Source organism: Antechinus flavipes, chromosome 3 (genome assembly GCF_016432865.1).
Source record: "Antechinus flavipes isolate AdamAnt ecotype Samford, QLD, Australia chromosome 3, AdamAnt_v2, whole genome shotgun sequence".
In the NCBI taxonomy this organism is placed as follows: domain Eukaryota; kingdom Metazoa; phylum Chordata; class Mammalia; order Dasyuromorphia; family Dasyuridae; genus Antechinus; species Antechinus flavipes.
Genome location: NC_067400.1, coordinates 225,614,063 through 225,627,795, shown reverse-complemented (window position 1 = coordinate 225,627,795; position 13,733 = coordinate 225,614,063). Strand labels below are relative to the sequence as shown.

Sequence of the window (13,733 nt, the reverse complement as noted above, 5' to 3'; positions counted from 1 at the left end):
AGATCTTTCCAAGTACTAAGAGGGAAGGAAGGAATTTTCTTCTCAGGAGATGGTGACTCTGAAGTGTAGGATGAGAACAAAGGTGAGAACTGAGGCCTGAAGCAGACTGTGGAAAGTCCTATCAAAAGACAGGAGTTGTCACCTTTTTGAGGGTGGAGTTAAGAGAGGTGTTAAGCAGGGGAAGAGATATAAAAAGGCTCACACAGCTCAGTGCCAGTATCTTTTGCTGCCAGAGCTCAAGGGCAGGAGCTAGCACTCTCCCTACCTGAAAAGGAAGGAATCAGAGGCTTAGGAACATACATTAAAGACTTTAATTGCTAACCTCCAGTGAGGTCTCGCTTGTTTGCACCTGCCTCATCTACCTTACTGACTGGGTAACTGAGAGTGCAGAGAGGACCTTTTCCAGGGCAGTGAGGGGGCCACTGAAACCTCAGCCTATATAGAGTGCAAGGTGGTCAATCATTAGACAAGGCGACTGGCTGCTGAGCAGGAACCTGCAGACTCTGTGCATCACTGGCAAGATGCTCCAACCTCACCTGCTGCAGAAAAAGATGGGCCTGAGCACCTGTGACCAACATGGAGAACAAGAGATGTTCTTCTGTGAGGAAGACCAGAGGCCCCTCTGTGTATCCTGCTTATCAGCCCCAGAGCACAAGGACCATCAAGTCCTTTCCTTGGAGACAGCTGCTGACAAGTGCAAGAAGAAGCTCCGGGAGAGATGGAACATCTTACAGAAGAAAGAAGAGAAATTTCAAACTGCACTGGACACCTTGAGAAGAAGAAAGGAGCAATTCACAGAGCGTACCTACACTTTGAAAGAGACAACTATTTCTGAATATGGCAAAATTCACCAATTTTTATGGGATGAAGAATATCAATGCCTGCAAAATCTGGAGCAGCAATCCAGAGTCAATGTGGTCAAACTGGAGGAGAAGGAGCATGAGCTGACCCAACAAATCCAGAATCTACAACAAGTGAAGTTTGAAGTAGAGGAGAATTTGGACAAGATGCCCTTGGAAATGATCCAGGATATGCCAGGCACTTTGAAAAAGAAGGAAGAGCTCCTATTGAAAAAACCAGTGCTTTCTTACATTTTCTGGCCTACCTGCCCTGTCAGAGGCATGAGAGAAATCCTCATGAGTTTCCACAGGGATATAACTTTTGATCCTGAATCAGCCCATCCTCATCTCGTCCTATCTGAGGATTTGAAGAGGGTCCAGTATGGAAGCATCTATCAAGACCTGCCTGACAACAAAGAGGGATTTGAGTCTGGTCTTGTGGTTCTGGGAGCACAGAAATTCTCCTCTGGCAAACACTATTGGGAAGTGGAGATGGGAGACAAGACAGCGTGGGAATTGGGCATCTGTAAAGATTCAGTCAGGAGAAAGGGGCTGATCTCCTCCTCATCTGAGGATGTAAGTACCCTCATCGGCTTCACATCTGGAAATGAATTCTTCCTCTGGAATTCAGAAATGGGCTGTCTATGCAGCTCGCCTCTGGACAAAGTGGGCATTTTTCTAGATTATGAAATGAGGTATCTAGCATTTTATGATGTCCTAGATAGATCCCTGATCCACAGTCTCTCAAACATAGATTTTGAAGAGCCTCTTCGCCCTTACTTCTGTGCTTTCCTTTTAAATGATGAGAGCACCCTTGGTTCACTCAAAATTTGCCCCAAGAGTCCATAGTAGAAGGCTGTCACAGGTGCTAATTACTAAGGATGACTTTTTATGAAAAGTGAATGAGTGTAACGATGCCAGTGATACTCCCATTTCTTTGAATTCCTATTGAAATGGTCAATAAAGTGTGATTATTTAAACCAAGAAAATACTGTCTACTTTGTTAATCCTTTTTATCATAAAAAGGAGAGGTCGTTTTTTTTTTCCTCTTGGTGGCTGATTTTCCAGTACCAAATTTGGGAAGGGAGGCTGTTAGAATAGGAGAAAAGGTAGATGAAAGAAACAGGGAAAGGAAAGTTCCTAGTAGAAAAAGAGGAAGAACAGAATTTAGATGCTGAATGACTGTAGGAATAAATAAATAATCAAGCAGGTAAAGAAGCAAACAAATTCAAAAAGGGAGAAAATTTCTCCGGTTGAAGACCTAGAGAGATGGGTATAAAATATCTATTGCTCTGAGAGGGAGATCTACTTGAGGATCATAGCAGACTCAAAGATCTTGTATTAAATCAGAAAATATAAGATATGTACAGGCACAGAGGTGTTGTGAATGATAGCAATAAGTTAGTCCTCAACTGCGTAGGAAATTGAAGCAAGACATTTTGCCAAATATACAATTCACTAATATTTTATTGTATATTGCCCTTATACAATATAAATAATATATTTATTTAAATATATATGTTATTTATAGGATAACAAGAATAATACATAATGGGGAGGTACCTGCATGGGTAACCTAATGGGGGAAGCACCAGGATGACACAATAGAGACAGGTTACTGATGTTCTAATGAAGTCTAAATGGATGACCTTTATCCTGTGAAACATTAAAAAGGAATATCTATAACCTAAAGATATAAAACCTTTATCATCAACCATTTAAGAGGGAATGATTGTACCCCAGGTTTGGAGGCAGAGCAACTGAAGTAGACCTTTATCTCATCAAACAAAGAGGGGAAGGTTATAACCTGAGGCAGAGTAATTAAATAGGACAATTGGGAAACTGGGTCAGGACATTAAAAGGGAACTGTGGCACAATATATTAGATAAATTATTAAATTGTTCTCTAATCTCTTTTGCTCAGTTCCTCCGGCATTACAAACCATTTTGTTTCTGGGGAATATAGTCTCAAACTTAGACAGTAGCTAAAAAACATTTACCCCACCAAATTTATATCTAATGAGATTGGTGATGACCAAGTACTCCAAAAAGATAGAAATTTTGAAAGTTGGGAGAGGAAGAAGTAGTTGGGAAGATAAAGAGAGCTCTCTTCCCACCTTGAGATGAGGTAATAGAATTCTTTGGACTCCACGCTTTAGTGGGTTCTGAGGGAAACCCTAAATCTTATGACTTTTGAATCTGTCTCAGAAAACTCTCCAGACTCTGACCCCTCCTTACCTTCTAGCCTCAGAACAGTCCAGGAAATCATCACCATCCTTAATTCACCTGGAGATTACTCTTTAGTCTACTACCCTCTTACTCCTTAGCCTTGGGCTATACAAAATTGGATAAAGCTGTACTGTGTTTTTCAGTATTTGCTATTTTCCATTGGAATCTAGCCCACTGAGAATTTTCAGTATCAAAATAAATCCCTTTTTTGTCAACTTAACTTGAGAGTGAGACTTTTCGATCACATCTAGAGGCTCAAACATAGATTTTGAAGAGCCTCTTCGCCCTTACTTCTGTGCTTTCCTTTTAAATGATGAGAGCACCCTTGGTTCACTCAAAATTTGCCCCAAGAGTCCATAGTAGAAGGCTGTCACAGGTGCTAATTACTAAGGATGACTTTTTATGAAAAGTGAATGAGTGTAACGATGCCAGTGATACTCCCATTTCTTTGAATTCCTATTGAAATGGTCAATAAAGTGTGATTATTTAAACCAAGAAAATACTGTCTACTTTGTTAATCCTTTTTATCATAAAAAGGAGAGGTCGTTTTTTTTTTTTCCTCTTGGTGGCTGATTTTCCAGTACCAAATTTGGGAAGGGAGGCTGTTAGAATAGGAGAAAAGGTAGATGAAAGAAACAGGGAAAGGAAAGTTCCTAGTAGAAAAAGAGGAAGAACAGAATTTAGATGCTGAATGACTGTAGGAATAAATAAATAATCAAGCAGGTAAAGAAGCAAACAAATTCAAAAAGGGAGAAAATTTCTCCGGTTGAAGACCTAGAGAGATGGGTATAAAATATCTATTGCTCTGAGAGGGAGATCTACTTGAGGATCATAGCAGACTCAAAGATCTTGTATTAAATCAGAAAATATAAGATATGTACAGGCACAGAGGTGTTGTGAATGATAGCAATAAGTTAGTCCTCAACTGCGTAGGAAATTGAAGCAAGACATTTTGCCAAATAGACTTTCACTTTGTCATTCTGTTGTTATACCCTTCTCCTGTAGAACTTTTTGTGCCTCTTCTCAGAGCTATCCCATTATGGAATACAATCTGGAATATGATTGATACAGTCACTATGTGTCCAGGTTAAAGTCCATTTTAATTTAAATTCAATTAAACTCAATTTGCAATGTTTTGAAAAATTGAAGGGGAAATGAAGGAGGAGGGAAAGCCAAGGTTGATACTTGTTTTCTTCATGGGAGCCATTGGGGGGGGGGGAAGCAGCTTGGGGAAAAAAGACTTTGTTTGGAGGGAGGAGGGGTCTTTCCTTACCATCTCAGCACATCAGAAAGGTAAGATCTTGAGGCTTGCACATGATTATGTTACTGCTCAGTGACCCAAGGAGGAGATCTTTCCAAGTACTAAGAGGGAAGGAAGGAATTTTCTTCTCAGGAGATGGTGACTCTGAAGTGTGGGGTGAGAAGAAAGTGAGAACTCAGCCCTGAAGCAGACTGTGGAAGTCCTATCAAAAGACAGGTGTTTTCACCTTTTTGAGGGTGGATTTAAGAGAGGGGTTAAGTGGGGAAGAGATATAAAAAGGCTCACACAGCTCAGTGCCAGTATCTTTTGGTGCCATAGCTCAAGGGCAGGAGCTAACACTCTCCCTACCTGAAAAGGAAGGAATCAGAGGCTTAGGAACATACATGCAAGAGTTTAATTGCTCATCTCTAATTAGGTCTCGCTTGTTTGCATCTGCCTCAGCTACCTCACTGACTGGGTAACTGAGAGTGCAGAGAGGGCCTTCTCCAGGGCAGTGAGGGGGCCACTGAAACCTCAGCCTATATAGAGTGCAAGGTGGTCAATCATTAGACAAGGCGACTGGCTGCTGAGCAGGAACCTGCAGACTCTGTGCATCACTGGCAAGATGCTCCAACCTCACCTGCTGCAGAAAAAGATGGGCCTGAGCACCTGTGACCAACATGGAGAACAAGAGATGTTCTTCTGTGAGGAAGACCAGAGGCCCCTCTGTGTATCCTGCTTATCAGCCCCAGAGCACAAGGACCATCAAGTCCTTTCCTTGGAGACAGCTGCTGACAAGTGCAAGAAGAAGCTCCGGGAGAGATGGAACATCTTACAGAAGAAAGAAGAGAAATTTCAAACTGCACTGGACACCTTGAGAAGAAGAAAGGAGCAATTCACAGAGCGTACCTACACTTTGAAAGAGACAACTATTTCTGAATATGGCAAAATTCACCAATTTTTATGGGATGAAGAATATCAATGCCTGCAAAATCTGGAGCAGCAATCCAGAGTCAATGTGGTCAAACTGGAGGAGAAGGAGCATGAGCTGACCCAACAAATCCAGAATCTACAACAAGTGAAGTTTGAAGTAGAGGAGAATTTGGACAAGATGCCCTTGGAAATGATCCAGGATATGCCAGGCACTTTGAAAAAGAAGGAAGAGCTCCTATTGAAAAAACCAGTGCTTTCTTACATTTTCTGGCCTACCTGCCCTGTCAGAGGCATGAGAGAAATCCTCATGAGTTTCCACAGGGATATAACTTTTGATCCTGAATCAGCCCATCCTCATCTCGTCCTATCTGAGGATTTGAAGAGGGTCCAGTATGGAAGCATTTATCAAGACCTGCCTGACAACAAAGAGGGATTTGAGTCTGGTCTTGTGGTTCTGGGAGCACAGAAATTCTCCTCTGGCAAACACTATTGGGAAGTGGAGATGGGAGACAAGACAGCGTGGGAATTGGGCATCTGTAAAGATTCAGTCAGGAGAAAGGGGCTGATCTCCTCCTCATCTGAGGATGTAAGTACCCTCATCGGCTTCACATCCGGAAAGGAATTCTTCCTCTGGAATTCAGAAATGGGCTGTTTATGCAGCTCGCCTCTGGACAAAGTGGGCATTTTTCTAGATTATGAAATGAGGTATCTAGCATTTTATGATGTCCTAGATAGATCCCTGATCCACAGTCTCTCAAACATAGATTTTGAAGAGCCTCTTCGCCCTTACTTCTGTGCTTTCCTTTTAAATGATGAGAGCACCCTTGGTTCACTCAAAATTTGCCCCAAGAGTCCATAGTAGAAGGCTGTCACAGGTGCTAATTCCTAAGGATGACTTTTTATGAAAAGTGAATGAGTGTAACGATGCCAGTGATACTCCCATTTCTTTGAATTCCTATTGAAATGGTCAATAAAGTGTGATTATTTAAACCAAGAAAATACTGTCTTCTTTGTTAATCCTTTTTATCATAAAAAGGAGAGGTCGTTTTTTTTTTTTTTTTTCCTCTTGGTGGCTGATTTTCCAGTACCAAATTTGGGAAGGGAGGCTGTTAGAATAGGAGAAAAGGTAGATGAAAGAAACAGGGAAAGGAAAGTTCCTAGTAGAAAAAGAGGAAGAACAGAATTTAGATGCTGAATGACTGTAGGAATAAATAAATAATCAAGCAGGTAAAGAAGCAAACAAATTAAAAAAGGGAGAAAATTTCTCCGGTTGAAGACCTAGAGAGATGGGTATAAAATATCTATTGCTCTGAGAGGGAGATCTACTTGAGGATCATAGCAGACTCAAAGATCTTGTATTAAATCAGAAAATATAAGATATGTACAGGCACAGAGGTGTTGTGAATGATAGCAATAAGTTAGTCCTCAACTGCGTAGGAAATTGAAGCAAGACATTTTGCCAAATAGACTTTCACTTTGTCATTCTGTTGTTATACCCTTCTCCTGTAGAACTTTTTGTGCCTCTTCTCAGAGCTATCCCATTATGGAATACAATCTGGAATATGATTGATACAGTCACTATGTGTCCAGGTTAAAGTCCATTTTAATTTAAATTCAATTAAACTCAATTTGCAATGTTTTGAAAAATTGAAGGGGAAAATGACTTTGCTCTAAAATGCATAGGTGTGAACAGCATTGTGTATCTGGGGATTCATAATATATATATTTTAAAAATTCGGCAAACCACAGTGGAGAGAGTGGAAGCACATTAGGAAGTGGGAATTTTCACCTTTTCAGCAGCAAATAAAAGGACTTTAAAGGGGAAACAATTAAAAAAAAAAAACAACAGCAACTCAGTTCTCAAATCTTTTGTAGCAGAACCAAAAGGAAGAAGCCAATGTTCTTTCTGAGTTAAATATCTAAAAAGAAAGGAATCAGAAAGAAGGTCCTTATAAAAATATAAACAAATCTTGATCCAGTGATTGAATCATAATCATGAAATGAGACAAAAGGGGGAAATGAAGGAGGAGGGAAAGCCAAGGTTGATACTTGTTTTCTTCATGGGAGCCATGGGGGGGGGGGGAAGCAGCTTGGGGAAAAAAGACTTTGTTTGGAGGGAGGAGGGGTCTTTCCTTACCATCTCAGCACATCAGAAAGGTAAGATCTTGAGGCTTGCACATGATTATGTTACTGCTCAGTGACCCAAGGAGGAGATCTTTCCAAGTACTAAGAGGGAAGGAAGGAATTTTCTTCTCAGGAGATGGTGACTCTGAAGTGTAGGATGAGAACAAAGGTGAGAACTCAGGCCTGAAGCAGACTGTGGAAGTCCTATCAAAAGACAGGAGTTGTCACCTTTTTGAGGGTGGATTTAAGAGAGGGGTTAAGTGGGGAAGAGATATAAAAAGGCTCACACAGCTCAGTGCCAGTATCTTTTGCTGCCAGAGCTCAAGGGCAGGAGCTAACACTCTCCCTACCTGAAAAGGAAGGAATCAGAGGCTTAGGAACATACATGCAAGAGTTTAATTGCTCATCTCTAATTAGGTCTCGCTTGTTTGCATCTGCCTCAGCTACCTCACTGACTGGGTAACTGAGAGTGCAGAGAGGACCTTTTCCAGGGCAGTGAGGGGGCCACTGAAACCTCAGCCTATATAGAGTGCAAGGTGGTCAATCATTAGACAAGGCGACTGGCTGCTGAGCAGGAACCTGCAGACTCTGTGCATCACTGGCAAGATGCTCCAACCTCACCTGCTGCAGAAAAAGATGGGCCTGAGCACCTGTGACCAACATGGAGAACAAGAGATGTTCTTCTGTGAGGAAGACCAGAGGCCCCTCTGTGTATCCTGCTTATCAGCCCCAGAGCACAAGGACCATCAAGTCCTTCCCTTGGAGACAGCTGCTGACAAGTGCAAGAAGAAGCTCCGGGAGAGATGGAACATCTTACAGAAGAAAGAAGAGAAATTTCAAACTGCACTGGACACCTTGAGAAGAAGAAAGGAGCAATTCACAGAGCGTACCTACACTTTGAAAGAGACAACTATTTCTGAATATGGCAAAATTCACCAATTTTTATGGGATGAAGAATATCAATGCCTGCAAAATCTGGAGCAGCAATCCAGAGTCAATGTGGTCAAACTGGAGGAGAAGGAGCATGAGCTGACCCAACAAATCCAGAATCTACAACAAGTGAAGTTTGAAGTAGAGGAGAATTTGGACAAGATGCCCTTGGAAATGATCCAGGATATGCCAGGCACTTTGAAAAAGAAGGAAGAGCTCCTATTGAAAAAACCAGTGCTTTCTTACATTTCCTGGCCTACCTGCTCTGTCAGAGGCATGAGAGAAATGCTCATAAGTTTCCACAAGGATATAACTCTTGATCCTGAATCAGCCCATCCTCATCTCGTCCTGTCTGAAGATTTGAAGAGGGTCCAGTATGAAAGCATCTGTCAAAACCTGCCTGACAACAAGGAGAGATGTGATTGTGTTCTTGGGGTTTTAGAGCCCAGAAATTCACCTCAGGTAAACACTATTGGGAAGTGGAGGTGGGAGACAAGACAGCGTGGGAATTGGGCATCTGTAAAGATTCAATCAGGAAACGAGAGAAACACGCTTTCTCATCTGAGGATGCAATGACCGTCACAGCATTCACATCTGGAAATAGTTTCTTCTTCTGTACTTCAGATAAGAACTTTCTATTGGGCCGGCCTGTGCACAAAGTGGGCATTTTTCTTGATTTTGAAAAGCAACAAATAGCATTTCATAATCTTACATACAGATCCCTTATCTACAGTAACTCGAACATGGATTTGGAAGGGCCTCTTCGCCCTTATTTCTCTCCTTGCCTTGACAATGTAAAAAGCACCACTGGTTCACTCATCATTTGCCCCAAGAGTCCATAGTAGAAGGCTGTCACAGGTACTCATTACTAAGATGACTTTCTGAAAGGTGAATGAGTATAACACTGCCAGTCCCACTCCATTTCTTTGAATTCCTGTTGAAATGGTCAATAAAGTGTGATTATTTAAACCAAGAAAATACTGTCTACTTTGTTAATACTTCTCAATACAAAAAAGATATAGGTCATTTTTTTCCCTTTGGTGGCTGTTCTTCCAGTACCTAAATTGGAAGGGGAGGGTGGTAGAAGAATAGGAGAAAATGCCTGAGGACAATAAAAGGGAAGGGGGAAAGTTCCAAACATAAAAGAAGGAAGAGCAAAATTTAGAATGTTAATTGACTGTAGGAATAAATAAACAACCAAGCAGATAAGGAAGTGTGAGGGATGTAGAAGACCCTTACCCAAAATGACTACTCAGAGATCACTCAGTAGAAGGCAGAAAAGTTGTTTATTGAAAACCTCCGAAGAATGAGCCGTCCCATTGCGAGATAAGAAAGAGAAAGCTGGTGGTAGGAGGGCTAAAGAAGTAGTAAAGATACATAGCTTTTATACAAGAAATTACATCACAAGTAAGAGAGCATTGAGAAGGGGAGGAGGAGGCATCTAATTGGTTGTTGCTATTTGGGGAGATTGGAATGGAAGGTTTCTGTTTCCCTGAAATCTCCTGATTTCTAAGAAACAGAAAGTCAGGCCTTCAGGCTTAATCAAGCACACAGTGGTCCAGCTAATAGACTAAATATCGATAAATGTCATCAGCTCAGGTTAAGTAAATATGTTTCTAGCTGGCCAAGGCTCAAGTAGATATGAGCCTGCACATATTATACAGGTCATAGGGGAGACACAGAAATAATAAAATACAGAAAAAGAATTCATACATTCCTCTAAGTTCTTCACCTTATCTATTCCCCACAGAAGCAAAGAAATAACTAAAAGTTCTCTTGGTTGAAGGCCTATGGAGATGGGTATGGAAAGTCTATAGCTCTGAGTGAGAGATCTATTTGAGGATCATAGCAAACTCAAAGATCTTGTATTAAATAAGAAAATATAAGACATATACAGATATAAAGAGGTTGTGAAGAATTGCAATAAATTAGTTCTCAACTGAGTAGGAAATTGAAGCAAGGCATTTTGCTTACTGGACATTTATTTTGTCATTCTGTTTTTATACTCTTCTTCTTTAGAACTTTTTGTGCCTCTTCTCAGAGCTATCCCATTATGAAATACATTCTAGAATATGACTGATACAGTCATCATGTGTCCAGGTTAAAGTCCATTTTAATTTAAGTCCAATTCAACTGAATCTGCAATAATTTGAAAAATTGAAGGTGTTATGCCACAGTTCTCTTTTATTGTCCTGACTCAATTTCCCTAATTATCCTGACTCAGTCCTGCCTCAGTTTCCCTGCTTCTCAGTTCTCCAAAAGCTCCCCTCCCTCTTTTTCGGAATACTTGATAGAATATCAGAATGCCTCTCCCCATCTCAAGTTGTTAGAATATCAGATAACGTCTTATCAAGATGCCTCTCCCCAGGTCAGGGTGCCTCCCCCTGATTAGGTCTTCCCCATCTCCAGTGGCTCACCCCACCTTGTGAATCCTGTTCCCACTCTCAGTACCCTGACTCTGCCCCTGCCTCAGTCTACCCTCTTCATCTGAGCCACTTGTATATATGTCATTGAGAACTCTGATTGTTTGCTGGATTATTGGAGAGGATAGTCTCCTTCAACCCTGGGACCAAACATGGATCCATTGGTCCCAGTATATCTCTCCATTTAATAAATTATTCAACAGTCTCTAATCTGTGTCTTGCTCAGTTTCTCAGGCATTACAAAGGGTCAAATGACTGTGGGCTAAAGTTCATAGGTGTGAACACCATTGAGTATCTGGAGGTCCATAACATATATATTTTTTAAAAAGAGGGTAAACACCAGGGGAGAGAGTGGAAGCACTTTGAGCAGTAAATAAAAAGACCTTAAAGGGGCAAACAATTAAAAAATAATAATAATTCAGTTCTCAAATCTTTTGTGACAGAACTGAAAGAAAGAAGCCAATTTTCTTTCTGAGCTGAATATTTAAAAAGAAAGGAATCAGAAATAAGGTCCTTTAAAAAAAAATCTGTTAAAAAAATAGACATGTTGATCCAGTAATTGAATCATAATCATGAAATGAGACAAAAGGGGAAATGAAGGAGGAGGGAAAGCAAAGGTTGATACTTGTTTTCTTCATGGGAGCCATGGGTGGGAAGCAGCTTGGGAAAAAAAGTCTTTGGTTGGGGGTGGAGAGATCTTTCCTTACCATGTTTCCATCTCAGCACATCAGAAAGGTGAGGTCTTGAGGCTTGCACATGAGTATGTTACTGCTAAGTGACCCAAGGAGGAGATCTTTCCAAGTACTAAGAGGGAAGGAAGGAATTTTCTTCTCAGGAGATGGTGACTCTGAAGTGTGGGGTGAGAAGAAAGTGAGAACTCAGCCCTGAAGCAGACTGTGGAAAGTCCTATCAAAAGACAGGAGTTGTCACCTTTTTGAGGGTGGATTTAAGAGAGGTGTTAAGCAGGGGAAGAGATATAAAAAGGCTCACACAGCTCAATGCCAGTATCTTTTGCTGCCAGAGCTCAAGGGCAGGAGCTAGCACTCTCCCTACCTGAAAAGGAAGGATTCAGAGGCTTAGGAACCTTAGGAACATACATGCAAGAGTTTAATTGCTAACCTCCAGTCAGGTCTCGCTTGCTTCACCTGCCTCATCTACCTCACTGACTGGGTGACTGAGAGTGCAGAGAGGGCCTTCTCCAGGGCAGTGAGGGAGCCACTGAAACCTCAGCCTGTACAAAGTGCAGGGGAGCCATTCATTAGAGAAGGTGACTGGCTGCTGAGCAGGAACCTGCAGACTCTGTGCATCACTGGCAAGATGCTCCAAACTCACCTGCTGCAGAAAAAGATGGGCCTGAGCACCTGTGACCCACATGGAGAACAAGAGATATTCTTCTGTGAGGAAGACCAGAGGCCCCTCTGTGAATCCTGCTTATCAGCCCCAGAGCATAAGAACCACCAAGTCCTTCCCTTGGAGACAGCTGCTGATAAGTGTAAGAAGAAGCTCCGGGAGATATGGAGCATCTTACAGAAGAAAGAACAGAAATTTCAAATTGCACTGGATATTTTGAGAAGAAGAAAGGCACAATTCACAGAGCGTACCTACACTTTGAAAGAGACAGCTTTTTCTGAATATGGCAAAATTCACCAATTCTTATGGGATGAAAATTATGAATACCAAAAAAGATTGGTGAAGGCATCCAGAAGGAACCTGCTCCAAGTAGAAGAGACTGAGATCAAGCTGTTCCAACAAATACAAAAGCTGCAACAAGTGAAGTTTGAAGTAGAAGAGAATTTGGACATGATGCCCTTGGAAATGATCCAAGCTGTGCCAGACACTTTGAAAAAAAAGGAAGAACTTGGACTCCAAAGATCAGCACTTCCTTCCATTTCCTTGCCTACCTGCTCCATTACAGGCATGCGAGAAATGCTCATGAGTTTCCACAGGGATATAACTCTTGATCCTGAATCAGCCCATCCTCATCTCATCCTGTCTGAGGATTTGAAGAGGGTCCAGTATGGAAGCATCTGTCAAGACCTGCCTGACAACAAAGAGAGATTTGACTGTGTTCTTGGGGTTTTAGGAGCCCAGAAATTCACCTCAGGAAAACACTATTGGGAAGTGGAGGTGGGAGACAAGACAGCATGGGAATTGGGCATCTGTAAAGATTCAGTCAGGAGAAAAGAGAAACATGCTTTCTCATCTGAGGATGCAATGACCGTCACAGCATTCACATCTGGAAATAGTTTCTTCTTCTGTACTTCAGACAAGAACTTTCTACTGCGCCGACCTCTGCACAAAGTGGGCATTTTTTTTGATTATGACAAACAACAAATAGCATTTTATGATCTTACATACAGATGCCTTATCTACAGTAACTCAAATATGGATTTGGAAGGGCCTCTTTGCCCTTATTTCTCTCCTTGCCTTCCCAATGAGAAAAACACCCCTGGTTCACTTATCATTTGCCCCAAGAGTCCACAGTAGAGGGCTGTCACAAGTACTAATTACTAAGGATGATGTTCTGAATGATGAATGAGTATAACACTGCCAGTGCCACTCTATTTCTTTGAATTCCTGTTGAAATTGTCAATAAAGTGTGATTGTTTAAACCAAGAAAATATTGTCTACTTTGTTAATACTTCTTAATATAAAAAGATAGGTCATTTTTTTTTCCCCTTTGGTGGCTGATCTTCCAGTCCCTAATTTGGAAGGGGAAGGTGGTAGAAGAATAGGAGAAAAACCCTGAGGAAAATAAAAGGGAAGGGGAAAAGTTCCAAGTACAAAAGGAGGAAGAGCAAAACTGGGAATGCTAAATGACTGTAGGAATGAATAAACAACCAAGCAGATAAGGAAGCAAAAAAATTTTAAAAAGTTCTCTTGGTTGAAGGCCTAAGGACAAGAATATGGAAAGTGTATTGCTCTGATTGAGAGCTCTACTTGAGGATCATAGCAGATTCAAAGATCTTGTATTAAATAAGAAAATATAAGACATGTCCAGGTATAAAGAGGTTGT

General features: G+C 41.3%; 2 protein-coding genes across 2 annotated transcripts; both read left to right on the top strand.

Annotated features, from left to right (window-relative positions):
• Positions 1–23: 23 nt before the first annotated feature.
• Positions 24–6,239, top strand: LOC127557121 (probable E3 ubiquitin-protein ligase TRIML1). The gene is made up of 2 exons (XM_051990564.1): positions 24–1,687; positions 4,857–6,239. The coding sequence occupies exons 1-2, from the start codon at positions 522–524 to the stop codon at positions 6,097–6,099; spliced, it is 2,409 nt and encodes an 802-aa protein (XP_051846524.1). The 5' UTR covers positions 24–521; the 3' UTR covers positions 6,100–6,239.
• Positions 6,240–7,970: 1,731 nt separating this feature from the next.
• On the top strand, positions 7,971–13,320 carry LOC127557120 (probable E3 ubiquitin-protein ligase TRIML1). The gene is made up of 2 exons (XM_051990563.1): positions 7,971–8,487; positions 11,847–13,320. Exons 1-2 carry the CDS (start codon positions 7,971–7,973, stop codon positions 13,202–13,204), a joined length of 1,875 nt encoding a protein of 624 aa, XP_051846523.1. The 3' UTR covers positions 13,205–13,320.
• The last annotated feature ends 413 nt before the right edge of the window (positions 13,321–13,733 follow it).